Below are 20,392 nucleotides of genomic sequence, written 5' to 3' on the forward strand. Positions count from 1 at the left end.
CTCTCTGTACTTCCTCAGTCATCCGTATCTTGGTGACTGTTGATGTGACTAGTGCCCATATGGTTCACAGAGAAGCATCTGCCCTTTCTTCAGTGTGCTAACATTATAGCATCTTGATATCATTGTTGGGAGCAATTGATATCATAGTTGGCATTGCATGACATTGCATTGCATGGCATTGCATGTGGTCCTCTGTAGCTCAGCTGGTAGAGCACGGCGCTTGTAACGCCAAGGTAGTGGGTTCGATCCCCGGGACCACCCATACACAAAAAAATGAATGCACGCATGACTGTAAGTCGCTTTGGATAAAAGCGTCTGCTAAATGGCTTTTTATTATTATTATTATGACCAACACAGCCATGTGGAGGGTGATTAGACAGCCTGGTCTCAGAGTAAACGTATTATATTTGACAAAAAATAGCTCCAACATATATTCTCCCCATAATTCTCCTCTGTTCTTATAGCGCAACAAGTAACCTGGTCTCAGAGAAAGATGTATAATACTATATGTCCTCCAAGACGGGGAACGGTTAGCTAACATGCATAGTAATTGCTAATTAGCTAAAATGCTAAAAGGCAACTTTAGCAAAATTAGCAACTACTTAGCATGTTAGCTAACCATTCCCTGTCAAGCAACCCAAAGGTTAAGCGTTCGAATCTCATCACAGACAATTTTAGCATTTTAGCTAATTAGTAACTTTGCAACTACTTATTATGTTAGCTAACCCTTCACCTAATGCAAACCCTAACCTTAACCCTTTAACCTAACTCTTAACCCTAACCTAATGTACAGGTTGAGAGCTTCAAGTTCCTTGGTGTCCACATCACCAACAAACTATCATGGTCCAAACACACCAAGACAGTCGTGAAGAGGGCACACAAAGCCAATTCCCCCTCAGGAGACTGAAAAGATTTGGCATGGGTCCTCAGATCCTCAAAAAGTTATACAGCTGCACCATGGAAAGCATCCTGACTGGTTGCATCACCGACTGGTATGGCAATTGCTCGGCCTCCGACCACAAGGCAATACAGAGGGTAGTGCGAACGGCCCAGTACATCACTGGGCCAAGCTTCCTGCCATACAGGACCTCTATACCAGGCGGTGTCAGAGGAAGGCCCTAAAAATGGTCAAAGACTCCAGCCACCCTAGTCATAGACTGTTCTCTCTGCTACCGCACAGCAAGCGGTACCGGAGCGCCAAGTCTAGGTCCAAAAGGCTTCTTAACAGCTTCTACCCCCAAGCCATAAGACTCCTGAACAGCTAATCATGGCTACTCGGACTATTTGCATTGTCCCCCCCCCCCCCTGATTTTGCTTTGTCATTATGGGGTATTTGTGTGTAGATTGATGAGAAAAACAACAACAATTGAATCAATTTTAGAATAATGCTGTAACGTAACAAAATGTGGAAAAAGTCAAGGGGTCTGAATACTTTCCGAATGCACTACCAGTCAAAAGTGTTAGAACACCTACTCATTCAATGGTTTTTCTACATTGTAGAACAATAGTGAAGACATCAAAACTATGAAAATAACACATATGGAAACATGTAGTCACAAAAAAAGTGTTAAACAAATCAAAACATTTTATATTTGAGATTCTTCAAATAGCCACCCTTTGCCTTGATGACAGCCTTGCACACATATATCTATACTAATATTTTGTTTGTTTTTACTCCTGTCCTTCCGCTACCCTCAACCCCTCCCATCTATTTCTGAAGACCATCCAGTTTGATTTCTATTTGCCATATATTTTTTACTGTGCTGTTTCAAAAAAGTTCTGAACCTATATACATTATACGGACACAGTATATTTTACATTAGTGATCTTGTTGTTATTAGTCCCACCCTTCAGCTCCACTCAACCCCTCCCATCTATCTCTTAACACCATCCATATTGGATTTCTATTTGCCATATATTTTTCAACTGTGCTGTGATGTTTCACAAAAGTTCTGAACCTTTCTATTCTCATAGTTTCTACAGATTATAAATTAAAGATAAATATTTTTGCTAAAAGTATTATTATATTATTGATCGATTGACTATGACTTTTAATATCAACCAGTAGTGCTATCAGCAGAGTTAGCTCCAGGTAAATGTTGCAATTCTTCAGCCATTCCTGGACCTGCAACCAAAAACAAGCTACAAATGGACAGTACCAAAACAAATTATCTAATGATTCTGTCTCTTTACAGCAAAATCTGCAGAGCTGGGATGGTTGTATCCCCATATATATAACATTATATTGGTTGCAAGGATTTTGTATAATAATTTAAATTGAAAAGTTTTGAATCCGGCGTTGTTTTGCGTAACAGTTCATAAACCATGTGCCATGGAATCGGTACATCGAAAATCTCTTCCCAACTATTTTGCAATCTATATGCCACAGCTGTCATTTTTTGGGTCCTTAAATTAAACTGGTATACTTTTTTATTCATCACAATTTTCTTAAACCAATTTTGTTGATAATGCAGGGCCGACAGACAAGTTCCTTACTTTTTCCCCCTTCCACTTGCCTCTTCCATTTTTGCAGTAATGCTGCAATTATTGGTTGTAATTTTGGGTAGACCATATATTTTTGTTAGCTGCATGTGTGGCATAACTCCACCAGTCCTATTTATGATCTCATTTACAAAGATTATACATTTTTAAATTGTTTTTCAATAAATTAACAGATTTTTTAAATCAATTAGTATAATTGACTTGAACCACATTTGTTGTATTATTTGTTCTGTCTTTTCTGGTGGATTAAACTGAAATTGCAACCAACTTTCTATGGTTTGTTTTTAAAATAGCGATATTTTGGAGATTATTTCATTTTCAAATAACCGAAAGTGAGAGGTTATAATCTGAATAAATGGGAAAAGGCCATTCTTGAACATGGGGTGAGACATTCTTACTAATCTGCTAGAGAACCAGTTCGGATTTAAGTATAACTTTAGTATGATTGACGCCTTTAGTGAGAGGTCTAATGCTTTAATATTTAATCATTTCTGCCCTCCAAATTCATATTCATTATATAAATAGGCCCGTTTAATTTTGCCTGGCTTGCCGTTCCAAATAGAAAGGTATGGGATGGACCACAGGAATTATTTGCTAGGATAATAATTGCTTGTCAATGAATTAAATGTAATACAATGGCAATCCAGGTTATATGTTAGAATCCTACGCGTGAACTGCCGACATTATTACGCATATTAATTGATAATGATGGAAAATAGGACATGCATAATTTAAAAAAAAATACTTATATAGATATATATAGAGGTGAAAGCATTGGAAATGCATTTGGCTGTTAATCTGCTTCTGTTTTGTGGGTGGCACTGTGTGCTGTTTTCGATGGATGGGTCCTGGCCTCTCGGGGCCTTAGGGATCCGAAGGGACGTGGGTGGGATGCTGATCACTGGGATGACGGCTCAACTTGGGATGGGTAGGGGCTTTAGCGGGGGAATTAGTGGAGAAAAATTGAAGGGTTACTCCGTAGCAATGCAAATATCACGGTACAGCTATATGGACACTCAATCATTACGGTATTTTTTATTGGTAAATTTACAAACATATATAATGATAAATAGACTTGAAACTTGTATCTCATTATGGTGTATGGTGAAATAAGTATAGCAAGTTATAATTGTAATGGCTTAGCTGATAATAACAAAAGAAGAACAATATTTACATGGCTCAAAGAGAAGGAATATAATATCTATTGTATACAGGAAACTCATTCAACAATTCGAGATGAAGTAGCGTGGAGAAAAGAATGGGGGGGGGGGACAGGGGACAGAATGCGGTCGGACCATCATATAATAGGCATATACATTACTCTTACTGAATTTCCACGTGGGCGAGGATATTGGAAATTTAATCAAAGCCTATTGGATGATAATTTATTTATAATTAGAACAAAGGAATTTATAACTGACTTTTTCCAACATAACATAGGTACAGCTAATCCCCTTATTGTATGGGACACCTTTAAATGTGCCTTTAGAGGCCATGCATTTCAGTACTCATCTCGAAAACAAAAGCAATATAGGTCAAAAGAGTTTATACTAAGAAAGGAAATAGAAAGTCTAACAGAACAGATAGATGGCAATAAAAACTGTAACATAGAGGCTCAGAATAAATTAGAGGAAAAACAAAAAGAAATGGAGAAACTTATTCAAGAAAGATCAAGTGTAATATATTATAAAAATAAAGCAAACTGGATGGAATATGGGGAAAAATGCACAAAATTCTTTTTTAATCTTCAACATAGGAATGCTACCAAAAAGAACTTAATGAAACTGGTTACAATTGACGGAGTCACCCATAATTCACCAAATGATATTTTGAAGGAAGAAATAAAGCACTTTAAGCATATGTTTTCTTTTCAGTCGCCTCCATCTCCTCTAACTGAAGCTAATTGTAGAGATATTTTTTCTATTGATAATGTCAAATTAACAGCCACACAGAAAGACTCATGTGAAGGTGAAATTACAGAGGAGGAACTTCTGGATGCAATTAAAGACTTTAAGTCTGGGAAAACTCCTGGGTTGGATGGCATACCAGTCGAGGTATACCAAACCTTTTTTGATATACTGAGAGGACCGTTATTAGCATGTTTTAACCACTACTATGTAAATGGTAGATTATCTGACACTCAAGAAGAAGGTCTGATCTCATTATTACTGAAATAGGATACAAGTGGAAAATATAAAGATCCAGTCCATTTACAAAATTGGAGGCCCCTTACACTTCAGTGTTGTGATGCAAAAATTCTAGCAAAATGTATAGCGCATAGAATTAAAAAGGTATTGTTGGATATTATTCATTCTAATCAGACAGGTTTTTTACATGGAAGATACATTGGAGATAATATAAGGCAAGTATTGGAAACAATAGAACACTATGGAAAATATGGGAAACCAGGCCTGCTATTCATAGCAGACTTCGAAAAGGCATTTGATAAAGTTCGACTGGGGTTTATATATAAATGCCTGGAGCATTTCAATTTTGGAGAATCTCTTATAAAATGGGTCAAAATCATGTATAGTAACCCTAGGTGTAAAATAGTAAATAATGGCTATTTCTCAGAAAGTTTTAAACTGTCAAGAGGAGTGAAACAAGGTTGTCCACTATCGGCATATCTATTTATTGTGGCCAACGAGATGTTAGCTATTAAAATCAGATCCAATAATAATATCAGAGGATTAGAAATCCAGGGCTTAAAAACAAAGGTGTCATTGTACGGTGATGATTCATGTTTTCTTTTAAATCCACAACTAGAATCCCTCCACAGCCTCATAGAGGATCTAGATACATTTTCTAACCTCTCTGGATTACAACCAAATTATGACAAATGTACTAAATTACGTATTGGATCACAAAAAAATACAATCTTTACATTACCATGTAGTTTACCAATAAAATGGTCTGATGGTGATGTGGATATGCTCGGAATACATATCCCAAAGGAAATAAAAGATCTCACTTCAATACATTTTAATAGAAAGTTAGCAAAAATAGATAAGATCTTACTACCATGGAAAGGAAAATACCTGTCAATTTGTGGCAAAATCACCCTGATTAACTCTTTAGTATTATCCCAGTTTACCTATTTGCTTATGGTCTTGCCTACGCCTAGCGAACAGTTTTTTAAATTATATGAGAAAAAATTTTTCAATTTTATTTGGAACGGCAAGCCAGACAAAATTAAAAGGGCATATTTATATAATGAATATGAATTCAGAGGACAGAAATTATTAAATATTAAAGCATTAGACCTATCACTAAAAGCTTCAGTCATACAAAAGTTATACTTAAATCCGAACTGGTTCTCAAGCAAATTAGTAAGATTGTCTCACCCAATGTTCAAGAAAGGCCTTTTTCCCTTTATTCAGATTACAACAACTCATTTGCAGTTATTTGAAAAGGAAATCATCTCCCAATATCACTATTTCTAAAACAAGCCATAGAAAGTTGTTGCAATTTCAATTTAATCCTCCAGAAACGACAGAACAAATAATGCAACAAATATTGTGGTTAAATTCAAATATACTAATTGACAAAAAACCTGTATTTTTTGACAGAATGTTTAAAAAAGGTATAATCTTCGTAAATGATATTATCGGTAGGACTGGTGGAGTTATGTTGCACATGCAGCTAACAAAAACATATGGAAATGTCTGCTCTACCCAAAATTACAACCAAATAATTGCAGCCTTACCGCAAAAGTGGAAGAGGAAAGTGGAAGGGGAGAAAGTAAGGAACTTGTCTGTCGGCCTTGCATTAAAGAACATAATTGGTTAAGGAAAACTGTGATAAATAAAAAAGTATATCAGTTTCACTTAAGGACCAAAGGATTGACAGCCGTCCCATATAGATTGCAAAATAGATGGCATAGTGTTTATGAACTGACACGCAAAACGACACCGTTTTGGTTCTGTCCATTTGTAGCTTGTTTTTGGACACAGGTCCAGGAATGGCTAAAGAATTGCAATATTTACCTGGAGCTAACCTTGCAGATAATATTACTGGATGATCTGAAAAGTCATAGTCAACCGATCAATAATATAATAATACTTTTAGCAAAAATGTTTATTTTTAATTCACAATCTGTAGAAGCAATGAGAATAGAAAGGTTCAGAACTTTTGTAAAACATCACAGTACGGTTGAAATATATATGGCAAATAGAAATCCTATATGGATGGTGTTAAGAGATAGATGGGAGGTATTGAATAGAGTTGAAGGATGGGACTAATAACAAATAACAACAAATAATAACAAAGATAGCTAATAATGTAAGCATACTGTGTCCATAATAAGTATATAGGTTGTATGTTGGGAGCTTTTGGGAAAGAGCACAGTTAGAAAGATATGGCATATAGAAGCAAACCGGATGGACATCATGAAAATGATCGGAGAGGTTGAGAGTAAAAGAAGTTTAGGAGCAAAAAAAATTATATATATATATATATATATATATATATATATATATATATATATATAATATAATTATTGTAAAATTAACTGTGTCCATAAGGTGTAGATAGTAAGTATAGACCGGAAGTAGAGGCCTGGGCATTGTTGTTCACTAATTTACTCCAAGTAGGGAAAGGATGGCGGGGTTGAAAAGTAATAAAGGGGAGTATATATATAAAAAACATGGGGGATTGGAAGTGATGCAGACAATTACATTGATGGACTGGATCTTTGTATTTTCCACTTGTATCCTGTTTCAGTAATAATGAAATCAGACCTTCTTGTTGAGTATCTGATAATCTACCATTTTGATAGGAGTGGTTAAAACATGCTAATAACGGTCCTCTGAGTATATCAAAAAAGGTTTGGTATACCTCCACTGGTATGTCATCTAGCCCTGGAGTTTACCCGGACTTAAAGGCTTTAATTGCATCAAGAGGTTCCTCCTCTGTAATTTGGCCTTCACATTAGTCTTTCTGTACAGCTGTTAATTTTTGTTATTAATTAGGAAACTACATGTGGGCATAATCTGCGACCCTCTAGCAATCCAAAGGTTGCGTGTTCAATTCGCATCGGGGACAACTGTAGCATTTCAGCTAACCCTTCCCCTAACCCATATTCTACATTTAACCCAATTCACCTAACCTGCTATGTAAATTCACCTAACCTTTGTAATTTTAGTTCTCCTTTTACGTAAATTATCCTAACCTTTTTCGTTAGTTCCCCTAAGCGCCAACATAAATTCTTCCCGTAATTCTCCTTTGTTGTTACAGTGCAACAAGCAACCTGGTCTCAGAGAAAGATGTATAATATCATACATCCTCCAAGATGTATGATAAGGTATGTCATCCAATTCATATGCTATTGTATTGTATGACCGGGTAAGATGTATGATAATATGCGTCCTATAATATGATATTGTACATCCAATATTCCATTCATAATGTAACCTAACGTAACATAGTATATCATACTAAATGGAGTGTCACAGATTTAAATACAGAATAATCCGAATTGCCCTGAGACCACATTGCAAATTGATTGTGATAAATTGTATTATAAGTAAATTAAGCTGATGTTTGTCTTCTAAAGTGGTCTATAACCATCCACTTACATGTTTTCTGAAATGACTTGAGGTATGCCTCTTGAATTAGCCCTGACATGTCAGACATGGAGGAAAGTTTTCATTTTTAAACAGCGGAGGGAGGCCATAGATAGTAAAGGTGCCCATTCGATCCATGTTCAAACATTTGTTAGCAATTAGCCCGAGCCGCAGACCGGACATTCTACAACATATGCACCCTCCATCCCTCCCTCTTCTTTCCCTCTTTCAGTCCCCCTCCCATTCTCTCTCTCTCTCTCTCTCTCTCTCTCTCTCTCTCTCTCTCTCTCTCTCTCTCTCCTCTCTCTCTCTCTCTCTCTGTCTCTCTCTCTCTCTCTCTCTCTCTCTCTCTCTCTCTCTCTCTCTCTCTCTCTCTCTCTCTCTCTCTCTCTCTCTCTCTCTCTCTCTCTCTCTCTCTCTCTCTCTCTCTGTCTCTCTCTCTCTCTCTCTCTCTCTCTCTCTCTCTCTCTCTCTCTCTCTCTCTCTCTCTCTCTCTCTCTCTCTCTCTCTCTCTCGCCCAGTCATGTTTCCCCAAGCTGCACATGGTTACTGTCCAGTGTATTAGTTTCTTCTGGCTCTGAGGGAGAGAGGAGCAGCAGCCTTTTGCAGACTAACTGTAGCATGTAGCTGGGAATTTGTTCTTCACACACTAATAGACCTAGACTGTTTTGTGTATTTGAGCTGCAGTTCAAGAGAGAGAGCCCTGGAGAGAAAGTCTGGCTGGATATAAAGCAGTCGTAAATTAACAAGTAAGTCCTGTCTCCTGCTCAGTGCTCTGGACACCCTGAACCATTTACAAGAGGGACCTGTTGCCTATGGATGAGTGTATACATTGTAAATTAGACACTGTTTTTCTGTTACTTCTGCTGTAGGAGATTGTACTGCAGAGAAGAGGACTGGGACAGTCAGAGGCTTTTGTCCGGACAACAAGTTCTTCACATCGTCACCAGAGCTGCCTTGTAAAATCACCATGAAAGGTTAGATGACTGTTGATGAATCTCTGTTGATACTGTATTCAACTTCAGACTACTGCTTACTGTGGAGGAATATAATATATTCTGTAGGAGACGTGAAAGTGCACCGGTGGCACACAAATGTGCAGACAGCTTGCTTTTAAGACCAGTACCTCACAGGATCCAGAGAAAACGTTGGTTTGTTGATCTTGGATGTGGGACATCCACTCCTTTGCTTTGAAAGCTCCATATTTCAAAAGCTTGCTGTTTTCAGAAGCCACACATTTGCTTTTGGGTTTCCTTTAAGGATCTTATATGAGCCCTATTGAAAGGATAACATTTGAAGACTAACTTTTGTCAACGCTGCATGATATAAGACTCTTCAGAGACTCTGAAGAGGCTGAGAAATCTGAGGAGTCCTCTTGGAGGAGGAATTAAGCAGTGACATGTGGCTTTAGCTTTGGAAGGTGTTATAAAGTGTTGAGGTATTTACAGGGAAACACACAGGTAGGAGGTCTCCTCATCTCTTGTTTGGAGCGTGCTCCATTGAAGCCGAGCTACTAAACATGCAGTCTAACACATTCCTAATGTGAAACAGGAAAGAGGCACCTCGGTATGGGAAGCAGCAGGTGTGTGGTTGGTACATAGAGTACAGTACAGTAGAGATACCTCTGACTGGAGACACAGACTGCCTTACAAGAACTTGAATAACACTGTTCAACACAGCTCTCTTCTTTGGAAAGACAAATGCATTCCTTAGACATACATTCAATCATAAATCTTTGGCACATGACAGTTATCAGATGGTGATTTAAAAATGAAAGGTTCTGATTATACAAAACTACTGAGATTGCAAGAGAGAAGATTGTGAGATTACAGAACAAGACCCTTGCTAGTATTACCAGACATGCCTGGCTATTTCTATCACGAGATGTCCAAAGCGTTTTCCTGGAGAAAACGAGGGCATGTTCAGGGTATCATTTGATTTAAAGTCTGAACCCTCTCACTCCACCACAGAGGAACCACAATAAAGGGCTGCTTGAGATCATTTGGAGCAAGACCATTTGGATCAACACATTCCAGGCATTTCATTGCTTTGAAAGCAAACACACGTTCCCTTTTAAGTGCATCTAAAACAGTTGGATGTCAACAGGGGCTTGGGGAGACACTTGTCTATATCGGTTGCGGTTGGGGCCCTTTGGTTTTGGAGAAATCTTGTGTCTCTGTTTTCAAATTGGGGATTTAGGTATCCATGTTAAAAGCTTTAAGTCACCACCAATCAGGCAGGCATTTCAACCAGTACAGTATAGTTGGTTGTCAGTCTTAGTATTTGTTTGTTTGGAGAATGGATTGCCAGTTGCTTCTGTTAAAAGACAAGAAAACATAACCTTTTGACCCAAAGCTTATACTATAGTTCAATAGTCAAACAAAACTGGATTTTATCTGCTCCACATTTGAATGTGTGTGAAATCCAAGCAGTGGTTTACATATTCAGCAGCTTTTCTAGGTTGATAGGAGAGATTAAGTGTAGCATTTGAACATCCACTGCCAAATCAAGAAGGAACACAGTAGGGTAACCACAAGCATTGACAAATCATGAGGTTTGTGGACTTGCAGGGAGTTGACTGGTGTCATGTTCTTGCTCTGTGTGGCCCAAAGTTCACAATAACATTGAGGGTGGGAGGACTTGCCATGTGAGACCACTAACATTCTCTTTGTTCACTGTGTGTTGTACATGCATATTGGCAATTATTTGATACGTGAAACAAATGCAATGGGAATAGAAACACTGGGTTGTTGATGGAGGTGTTAGATGAGAGTAGTCTCCTACAGTAGTCTCCTAAGGGAAGGCTTCATGTCCATGGCATTACACAGCAATACCATCATTAGAAATGGGTCAGCTTACTAGGTGGCTGTCCTATTGTGGAAACAGAACAGAACCTTTTTTACTGAATTCAGTTCCTCTCCCTAGGGTGTCATCATTTGGCCATCATTGGCAGTCAACATTGTCCTTGCCCTATCAGCAGTTCTGTATGGACCTCTCTTCCAGCCCCATGAGGGCCCTTTCTTATGTAATAGGTTACAGAGTTAAATAATTAGACTATTTAGCCTAATGTGTGACAGCTAGATTATTAGCCAGCTTGTCAAACTTACCCTCATACCTAAGTAGGTATTCATATGGATGTGGTTACAAATAATCAACTATGTTTAGAGTAGCATCAAAGAGTACTATGTAACGCAATCGCTACCTCTAATGTTCTTGCTGAGATGTTTTAATTGAGCTCAAGGTGTGTTTTCATATGTGGCTGCGTTCTGTAAGACATCTGGCCAAGAAACAAATTAACTGTATTGCTTTCGGAGAGTCAAAGCTCTTCTTTCTTGCCCTAGAACTGAGACATTATCAATGTTTTCCATCTTTAATCCTCTCCATACAGTACCATCACTGTATCAATCTTTTCTCACCACTTACACTTTTGTCAACTGTTGAAATGCAATCGTCTCCATAGCTTTAGCTGAGGCATGACTGAAGTATTTGGATGAATATCCCTAACAAAGATTATTTTCATTACTTTCAGGTAATGAAAGGTTTTAACACATTATGACAGTTCAAGGACTATAGCATTGGACCTGAGAGGTATTTTTGGCAACTACTATAGTGGACAGAGGGCTACATAGTCGCTGCTTTATACACTGTTAAAACAGAGAACATATAATCAAATTCACATTCCAAATGATCTATTATAAAAACTAATGATAGGTAGGGGTGATTCTATTTTCAGTGGCGTAACCTTGATGTTTTTACCAGGCACATTCACGTTCATGTTTTTACCAGTCACATTAGGCTCGAAGCTTAGCAATGCAAGAATTACACACCCTCTAATTAAGGAAATCTGCTGGCCATACAGTACCTACTGGACATATAGAAATGTCCCTCCCCTGCTGGCATATACATTATTGGATTACAAAGTTATCTAAATAGTTATAGATTTTTGGAGTGGACATTCCATTCATGAAGCGTTTGATGAATTAGAAATGTTAGTTTTGTCCATTAGAATTTGCAGAATATTTTTTTCTGCCATTTCCTTCAAATGCACCTGTGTGTAAGGGTTGGTGTGAGGTGTGACCCAGGTGCGGTGCAGGATATACAGTAGGCAGTAGGCAGAGATGGTGAAACAAGGATCTTTACTGGGGGTCCCGAATCCAGAATACAAAATAACGGACTTATCACAATAAAAGAAAGGCGGAGCAAATAAGTCTCCAAAAACCAGCTGACAGACAAAATACGAAATACTACCTACGACTGAAACAAACAACGAAACAGGGAGAACACTTCTCAAGTACCTGTACATAGGTCTTTGATCAGACACTGAGTAGTACTGCTGGACATAGAGAAACTAGCAGAGAAAACTGAGCAAGGGAACACAGGGAAGTGAGGGCATAAATACACAGGTGAACAGGTAGACACAGGTGACACCAATAGGATACTGATTAGTCCAGACTGTGAGTGAGGAGGTGCCTAAGGTTGTCGGAGGATGACACCTAGGAACTCCCTCCTGTAACACCTGTGCTCATATTTGCAATGGAACACTGGTTCTACTACAAACACCCACTACATTTAAATATCTTCCATTCTAAAGACCACTGACCAATAGAGCCCTCGCCGGGAGAGCAGTGGAGGGCAAGTCCGGGTTTAGCTTACAGCCACCGGTATGGCTGACTGGATAATGTAAAGTCTAAGAGCTGCAGCAGGCAGCTGGGCCCATTCCAGACCCCTTCCTCTCTCTCTTTCTCTCTCGCTCTCTCTCTCTCTCTTCCACTGGTCCGCACATCTCAGCATTTCAGTCAGAGCCTTGGCCTTCAACAGGCTGACTTCAGCTGCTCCAGCAGCCAGCAGCCAGCACACATAAACACCCTCACCTTAGAGTTCACTGTATTCCTCTCCCTGTGCACACAAAGCACTGCACATCCCAGCAGAGGGGAATACACCAGGGCTGCCTAAATTTAAGTTATATAACTTAAGGGGAAAAGACAGTGATGGAAAAGACTCAACAGAGACTCAACTGAGTGATGCTGTACCTTAGTAAGAGAGTTGTTGACATAACTCAAATGAGATTCTGAAGGATTACCTCACAAGAAAATACAGAGGTTTGTAGCCTAAAACTGCATATGCCATTAATCAATTGAAAGGCCTGTGTACATATCTATTGCATCAAAGTGGTACAGTAAAGTAAGCATTTCACGGTAAGGTCTACACCTGTTGTATTCGGCACGTGACAAATAAAGTTTGATTTGATTTGATTAAATCACATACATTAAGTTATAGCTCTATTAGGTAAGCATTGCTAGTTCATTTGTGGCCAGCAATAAGCCATTTAAACCCAAATTGAATCCAAATTCAGGTTTTGGCTTGAAGCTGCTTCTCTTTAGTATCAGTGTGCCGTGTCCCCCTGGCCCCTCTACCACACTGAGCTGGAACCAGGGGGGTGACGCCACTGCAACCAGCCCAGCTAGCTTCACACACAATCAGCCTTACTGTAATGTTTCATATTGTGCTGCAATGGGGCCCTTTATCTGACAGCACATACATTTTCATTCTAGCCCACCATACTTAGAGAAGTGAATGATATATTGATGAGAGACACAGATTAAACACTAGGAAAACGATCCCGTTTCCAATTCGCGTAATTGTGTTTCTATAAGTTGTCAGCCAAGTATGACCTCACATTCATATTGAGAGCTCCAAGTTGAATGTTTTATGTCTTGGATGGTAGAAGTGGCTGAGGGGGCTTATTGCATTTCACCTCGTATTTTGTGATTTATGACCACTTTAATAAAATGTGTGAGTTGTTCCCTTAAGATACCTTAAAGTTTCATACTATTGACCTTCATCTGTGAACACGCATTTCAAGTCTCTCCATCTGTTTTTCAGAAATCTATTGCGGATACGAGAACCAGCTCTTTAAAGGTGAGGACAAACATGCGTGTTCGTTTTCTAAACTATCCTCTGGTTCTTGGCCAGAATGGTGTGACAAATCTGTTTGTTGCTATCCTGGCTTTGGCAAATATAGTAGGCCTACTATTGCATGCTTGCATGGTGGGAGTAGTCAGATTAAGGATAGTGTTAAGGTGCCTAATGGGAAGCTGAGTTTAAGTAAAAAGTGAATGAATGCTGACATAAGCTGAGCTTGTGTGTGTTATCAGATGTTTCCAAAACAGTGATTCATTTTTCTTCTTTGCCTTTCAGAGGAGGATCTTACTGGGGAGGAGGAAGAGATGCCTTCCTTTAGAGGTGAGAAACATGGTTCCAAATCTACAATCCACAGGCTTTCTTTCTTGCTGTCCACTTTTGTTTTTGTGGCTTGTTATGTGGATAGAGATGCAGGTTCTATGAAGTGTACTTTGTTTTGATATGTCGGTCATGAATCTCTCAGACAAAGTCCCCAACAATACAATAACACTATGAACAATAACGTCAGAATATCCATCAAGGGCGTATTGTGTACACATTGGGCTTTGTTTGTACAGTGTTTGTGTGTGTGCGGGCCTGCCTGTGTCTGCATACATCTGTGATCACTGTTTTGTTTGTGTGCGTGCATTGTACATCTGTTTCAGATATCCCTCCTTAATCCTTCTCTTTCCCCAGTCTGACCACCTACTCACTCCACACTGACTCTGCTGACCAAAGCCAGCCACTAGTCCAGTAGTTAGTCATGCACAGTCCACACAGTGTCAGGGTTAAGACAGGTATTTCCCCTCTTCTCTGCTCTCTAACCACCTGATGTTATGGTAGAGAGACTAAAGCCCCATGCTTCTGATTGCAGGAAGAACCAGAGGTGGCTGTGTGAAATGCCAGCAGACACGTTCTCTGCAGCTGGCTGTTAAAGTGCTGTACGGTTTCTTTGCCTTCCTCATCATAGCAGTGGCAGTGCTGGCATCACTAGGTGAGTAACTATGATATTACACCAACTCTGGCAGCAGGCGGCCTAGCGGTTAGAGCGTTGAGCCAGTAACTGAAAGGTCACTAGTTCGATCCCCGAGCCGACAAGGTAGAAAATCTGTAGATGTGCTCTTGAGCAAGGCACTTAACCATAATTGCTCCAGGGTTGCCGTTGATAATGGCTGACCCTGGCCGTGACCCCACTCTCCGCTGGTGTCTCAGGGGGAGTTTGGATATGCAAAAAAACTAATTTCCATTTCTCACATGCATATAATACACACTTGTACATGAAACAGGACAACTAAAAGCACCCACCAAATTATTATCCAAGTACAGAGTTTATGCCATGTACTCTTGCTTATTCTCCATGCCACATCCTTGCCAGGGACGTTTATATAATGTGAACAGTTATTGTTTTCCATGTGGTGTTTTTTATAGGATTATGATTGCAAGGCCACCAGGATATGGGAAAATGTGTATTCATGTTTTCAATCTGTGGATTAATATGACCGTAACAGAAGGAGTTGAATTGAATCACACTGAGAGAACTTGGAAAAGCCTTGCTGATTCCCCTTTGGGCTGTTAGGCCCACTTTTACACCACCACTTTGGTTGGGTTTGATTATATATAATAACTAAGCTAATAAAGCCGTATTAAATCCAGATTGTTGTATGAGTAGATTGCAGGCCAGGACATGGTGTTTCTGCAGGTATCATGTGTGCACAGACTTCAAGCTTCACATCATCTTGCATTCCTCCCCAATCAGGACCTGTTCTCTTTTGTCATGCTTGACTTAACAATGTGCTCCACAATGTACAATAACAGCTGAGAGGGAGATCTGGTTCAAGCCTACAGGGTTTCTGTTGTAAAAAATAAGGGCCATTTAATTTCCAACAAGGATTGAGTGAACATACGACTTCAAACCGATTTGCTATGTTTTACCTGACTGACAACTTTTTCAGTGCTTACAGATGTTACTTGCATTTAGGCAAAAATATTATTGTGATTCAAAAAGATAAATCTCTTTTTCACAGCAGCCCAGAGTTCCCTGAGGGCCATTGTATAATTCCAAGAGCACTGATACAGAGGGTTGGGATTCCAACACTGCAGTGGCACTGCATTTTATTGGCTGGAGCGGGGTATGCTTGAGTTTATGTCAACGCAGAGCACAGCAATACTGAGGCAAAACAAGAACAAAGCACTGTAAACGTTATATCGTGAAATGTCTGAAATGTTGTTTGGCTAAAACTAACCAAACATCGAGTGAGAACTAAAACATGAACCCATACTGTAAATGTAGAAATTTCAATATCACGCAGCACATCTGTTTTACATTGTTCAGAGTCCCCAAGAATTGGTGTTATTTAACGAGCATTCAGAGAACCAACCTCTGTCTAACTAGCGGACATGATTATAACAATATCAGAAGTTAAAGTCCACCAGTACACCATGATAATGTAAATTAATGTTGAGAGGCTGTGTAGAATCAACATCCATGAGGCCAAATGCAGCATAACTGGTGGTATGTGGAGGACATTGTTAGTGAGTGCAAACATACCATGGTGAACCTGTTATTAATTCCCAGAGTCAAGGATTAGGAAATGATATGCAACAAGGAGTCCTTAAAATAGGAAATTATATGCAACAAGGAGTCCTTAAAAGTGTGCTTTTATTATTCTGGGAAACATATAATCAACTGGGAAGTAACCAGCTGTACAAACCATTACTATTATTTGTGCAGTACTTTGTAATGGAAATAAACTGTATTGTTGTTATCGTACAAGACGGTTCATGGCGGCATCTTAATTCCATTCACTGATGTGTTGTTGTCACTCTATAACTTCATTTGTGTCCTAGTTTCTCAACACATGTATTATGTCTGTTTCAATGCCTATAGAGGAACCTCCATTCTCGTTATTCTGAAAGTCTAATATACATCATTATCTTTGTCTCATCAGTATTTAGGAAGGTCGACAACTTATCAGAAAATGAATCATTTTATCATAAGAAGATTACCAAGGTCCGGGAAAGTATACAAGGTGAGAGAGTATGATTAATCACATGTCAAAATGTGCTGTGCAAGCAGAGCCTCCCAATGTGGCTGCTGACAGAGAAGTCAAGGAGTAAACAATTACTAGTAGAGCATACTGGACATTTCTGCAGATTTCCAAAATGTATTTTGTCGAAAGAGTTGCCTCTGTTTAAAATAGGTCACCCATTGAGTGTAAATTTATGGGTGATTGAGTATGAAGTCTGGGCCTGTGAGGATCCGCTCTTCAAGCTTCATGGCCTGCCTCCTGTGGGGTGTCAACTCCCTGAAGAGGCATAATTTGCAGTCTACGACAACTGCCTCCATTGGCCCATTTATGGAAGCACTGCAGCTGTCAGTCGACTAGAATATACAAATAGGGAACTCTGATCTTGGTTAAATAATACATAAACAGATCATCATACTGTTGTTGTCTTTTCTTTCCCAGATCTGAGCACTGCCAGCAACTGCTCGGACTGCTTCAACGTGGCCCACGTCAGCGAGGAGATCAGTAGGCTGAAGGGGGAGTTTGAGGACCTCCAGAAGATGATCCTGGGTCAGGAGCAGGTCCTGGACCAGGCCTCCCAGACCCAGCAGACCCTGAAGGCAGCCAGCAGCAGGATGACCCGAGACATGCAGAACTACTCCCTGTCCATCAGGCTCATCAACCAATCCCTGGTGCGTTACGTAGACCAGGTGGATGGATGGAAGGCGGTCATCACCGAGACGGACGAGAGCATGAAGACTCTATCTCAGGATCAGTATGACCTCAAGGCCACGGTGAATCAGGTCAACAACACGGTGGCCCTCAGCTCCTTGTGGATGGACGCCCTGCAGAGGAAGACCGACGAGGAGACGCTGGTCCTGCAGAAGATGACCGCTGACTGGCAGAACTACAGCCGGGTATTGAGCGGTCTGAAGTCTAACTCCAGCACCACTACTCAGACGGTGAGGAGCATCCAGAGCGGCATCTCGGCCACGCACCAGAGGATCAGCATGAGCTCGGAGATGGTGCACGACCTCACCCTGCAGGTGATGAACCTGCAGATGCAGCTGGACAACGTCACCTCCTTCATGGACGAGCACGAGGAGAACATGCACGACCTCCACTACCACTCCAAGTACTATGAGAACCGGACGGGCGAGAGGTTCATCACCATGGACGCCCGCATGAACTCCATCGAGATGGAGATTGACACCATCTCATCCAGCATCAATGCCACAGTGAGCCACGTGCAGAGCATGTACAAGTACATCAACATCGAGAGCACGTCGTGCCAGACGCGGCTTGGCAGCCACACGGAGGACCTGCAGAACCTGAACACAACGGTGCTACTGCTGATGCACCTGGCTGACACCCTGAGGCAGCAGTACATGTTGCAGAGCGTCCGTCTAGATGTGGATGTCAGGAACCTGTCCATGGTCATGGAGGAGATGAAGCTAGTGGACACTCACCACACCCAAGTCATCCAGAACTTCACCATTCTGAAAGGTACAGCAGAGATGTTCTTGATGTTTTCGCCAAAGGCACTTTTGTTACGAGATCTTCATTTAGCTGTGTTGGTATTGGCTGGTTTCAGTAGTGCTCACTTGACTCTTCTCTTTCCCAAATGCACTTCTATTATTGTTTATACTTGCTAATATTGCTGCTATCCCCTGTGCTCACTCACACTACTCTTCTCCTCACAGGTGCACCTGGCCAACCAGGTCCAAAGGGCAACAGAGGGGAAGGAGGGGCCAAAGGTCCAGTTGGCCTGACAGGAAACAAAGGAGACAAAGGCCCAGCAGGGACCCGTGGCCCTCTGGGAGAGAAGGGCTTCGTCGGGCCAAAGGGAGCTCAGGGGGAGCCAGGACCAATAGGAGCCAAAGGCGGAGTGGGTGTCAAAGGGGTGAATGGTTCTGTGGGCCAGCCTGGCCCCCGTGGAGAAAGAGGAGAGAAGGGAGATATAGGTACTATTGGTAAGGATGGACTGCCAGGCCCCAAAGGGCCAATGGGAATACAGGGCCAAGCAGGGCTCCCAGGGGTACACGGGCTACCTGGTCCCAGAGGAAAGCCTGGGCCTGTTGGTCCACACGGGCCTCCCGGAACCCCTGGCCCACCAGGCCTACCAGCTTACCCAGCCACAGTGTCTTGAGGGGCCCATAGGGTCTGATTACAACAAGGACAGGATTAGATGAGGTGATGTACTGGCAGCCTGACAAAGGGGTGGAGTGTAATTGAAGAGGATGGAATTGATGGATGGGGCATGGAAAATATCACTCTCAAGCTTTCCCCTGTTTTCATTGGACACTCAATGGACAACCCATGCTTTTGAGCATATACTGTACAGTACACATAGCCCTAAATGCATGTTCAGGTATGAAGGGGTGTAGAGGAGACTGCAAAATTGAAGATAACATAAAGACTGCAAAAGTATGAGTTAAAAAATATGCATTGTAAGTTTTCAGTATCATATACAGCTGAATGTATGTTTGAAGGAACCACAAAACCCTCATGGGGGCTTCATAAAGATATAGGTTTACATTGCCATGCAGTTTCATGAGGGTACACATAAATAACAATTATTTTGTATACACATTTGTGAAACATTGACACGTGAAATTCTGTTTGATGGCACTTTACTGGTTTTATAAAGTGTAGAAACTACAGTCTGTTCTTATGGGTTTTCTTTTGCATCTTTTATGTTTCGGAGCAGGTTCTCTGAATACTGACTGAAGTTGAGATGATTAAACAGGTCATAGAGTGTAATGGTAAGGGAGTAATGAAATTGCTGAAGAACCAAAGGTATCTGCTTGGGTATGCAACTATGGATGTATTGTGTTTTAGTCAGCAATTGAACATTTCCTGAATTACTTAAAATGTATGGTTTTGAAATGAATATCTTTTTACAAGACGTATTTGGGGTTCTATGCCAATATTTTGCTATGTTACATTCAGAATGTTTTCAGATTTTAAAGTGTAGATAATATACATCATGTTTGTTGTGTGTTCTTTTTTTCCATTGTGACTATTCATATTAATCTCTGCACATAATCAGAGTTGTGTGATGATATGTGTATTTTAACAGCAAATTAACATGTTAAAAAAAGGTGAAATGATAAAAGACAGATGCTACCCACTGGGCACACACTGGTTGAATCGATGTTGTTTCCACGTCATTTCAGTGAAATTACGTTGAACCTACGTGGAATAGACATTGAATTGACGTCTGTGCCCAGTGGGTATTTTTGTAAAACTGTGTCATTCTTATAAACATTTGACTGGCTTGCGTAGATGTTCAATAAATGCTACCATTCTACTTCACCAAAGTGTATCTACATCATGCACTCACAAGTTCTGCTATTCTTCAACATATTTGAACCTATTTTGAACTCCCATTTGTGTCTGGTAGAATGCTTGGATGTA

General features: G+C 40.4%; 1 protein-coding gene across 1 annotated transcript; it reads left to right on the plus strand.

Annotated features, from left to right (window-relative positions):
* Positions 1 to 14,825: 14,825 nt before the first annotated feature.
* On the plus strand, positions 14,826 to 20,289 carry LOC311106801 (scavenger receptor class A member 3-like; the record flags this gene model as incomplete). The annotated part of the gene is made up of 4 exons (XM_084149182.1): positions 14,826 to 14,961; positions 16,916 to 16,996; positions 17,435 to 18,478; positions 18,676 to 20,289. 4 exons carry the CDS (start codon positions 14,826 to 14,828, stop codon positions 19,119 to 19,121), a joined length of 1,707 nt encoding a protein of 568 aa, XP_084005308.1. The 3' UTR covers positions 19,122 to 20,289.
* Positions 20,290 to 20,392: the final 103 nt, after the last annotated feature.

This window comes from Coregonus lavaretus (genome assembly GCF_964263955.1).
Source record: "Coregonus lavaretus genome assembly, chromosome: 31".
Classification (NCBI taxonomy): Eukaryota; Metazoa; Chordata; class Actinopteri; order Salmoniformes; family Salmonidae; genus Coregonus; species Coregonus lavaretus.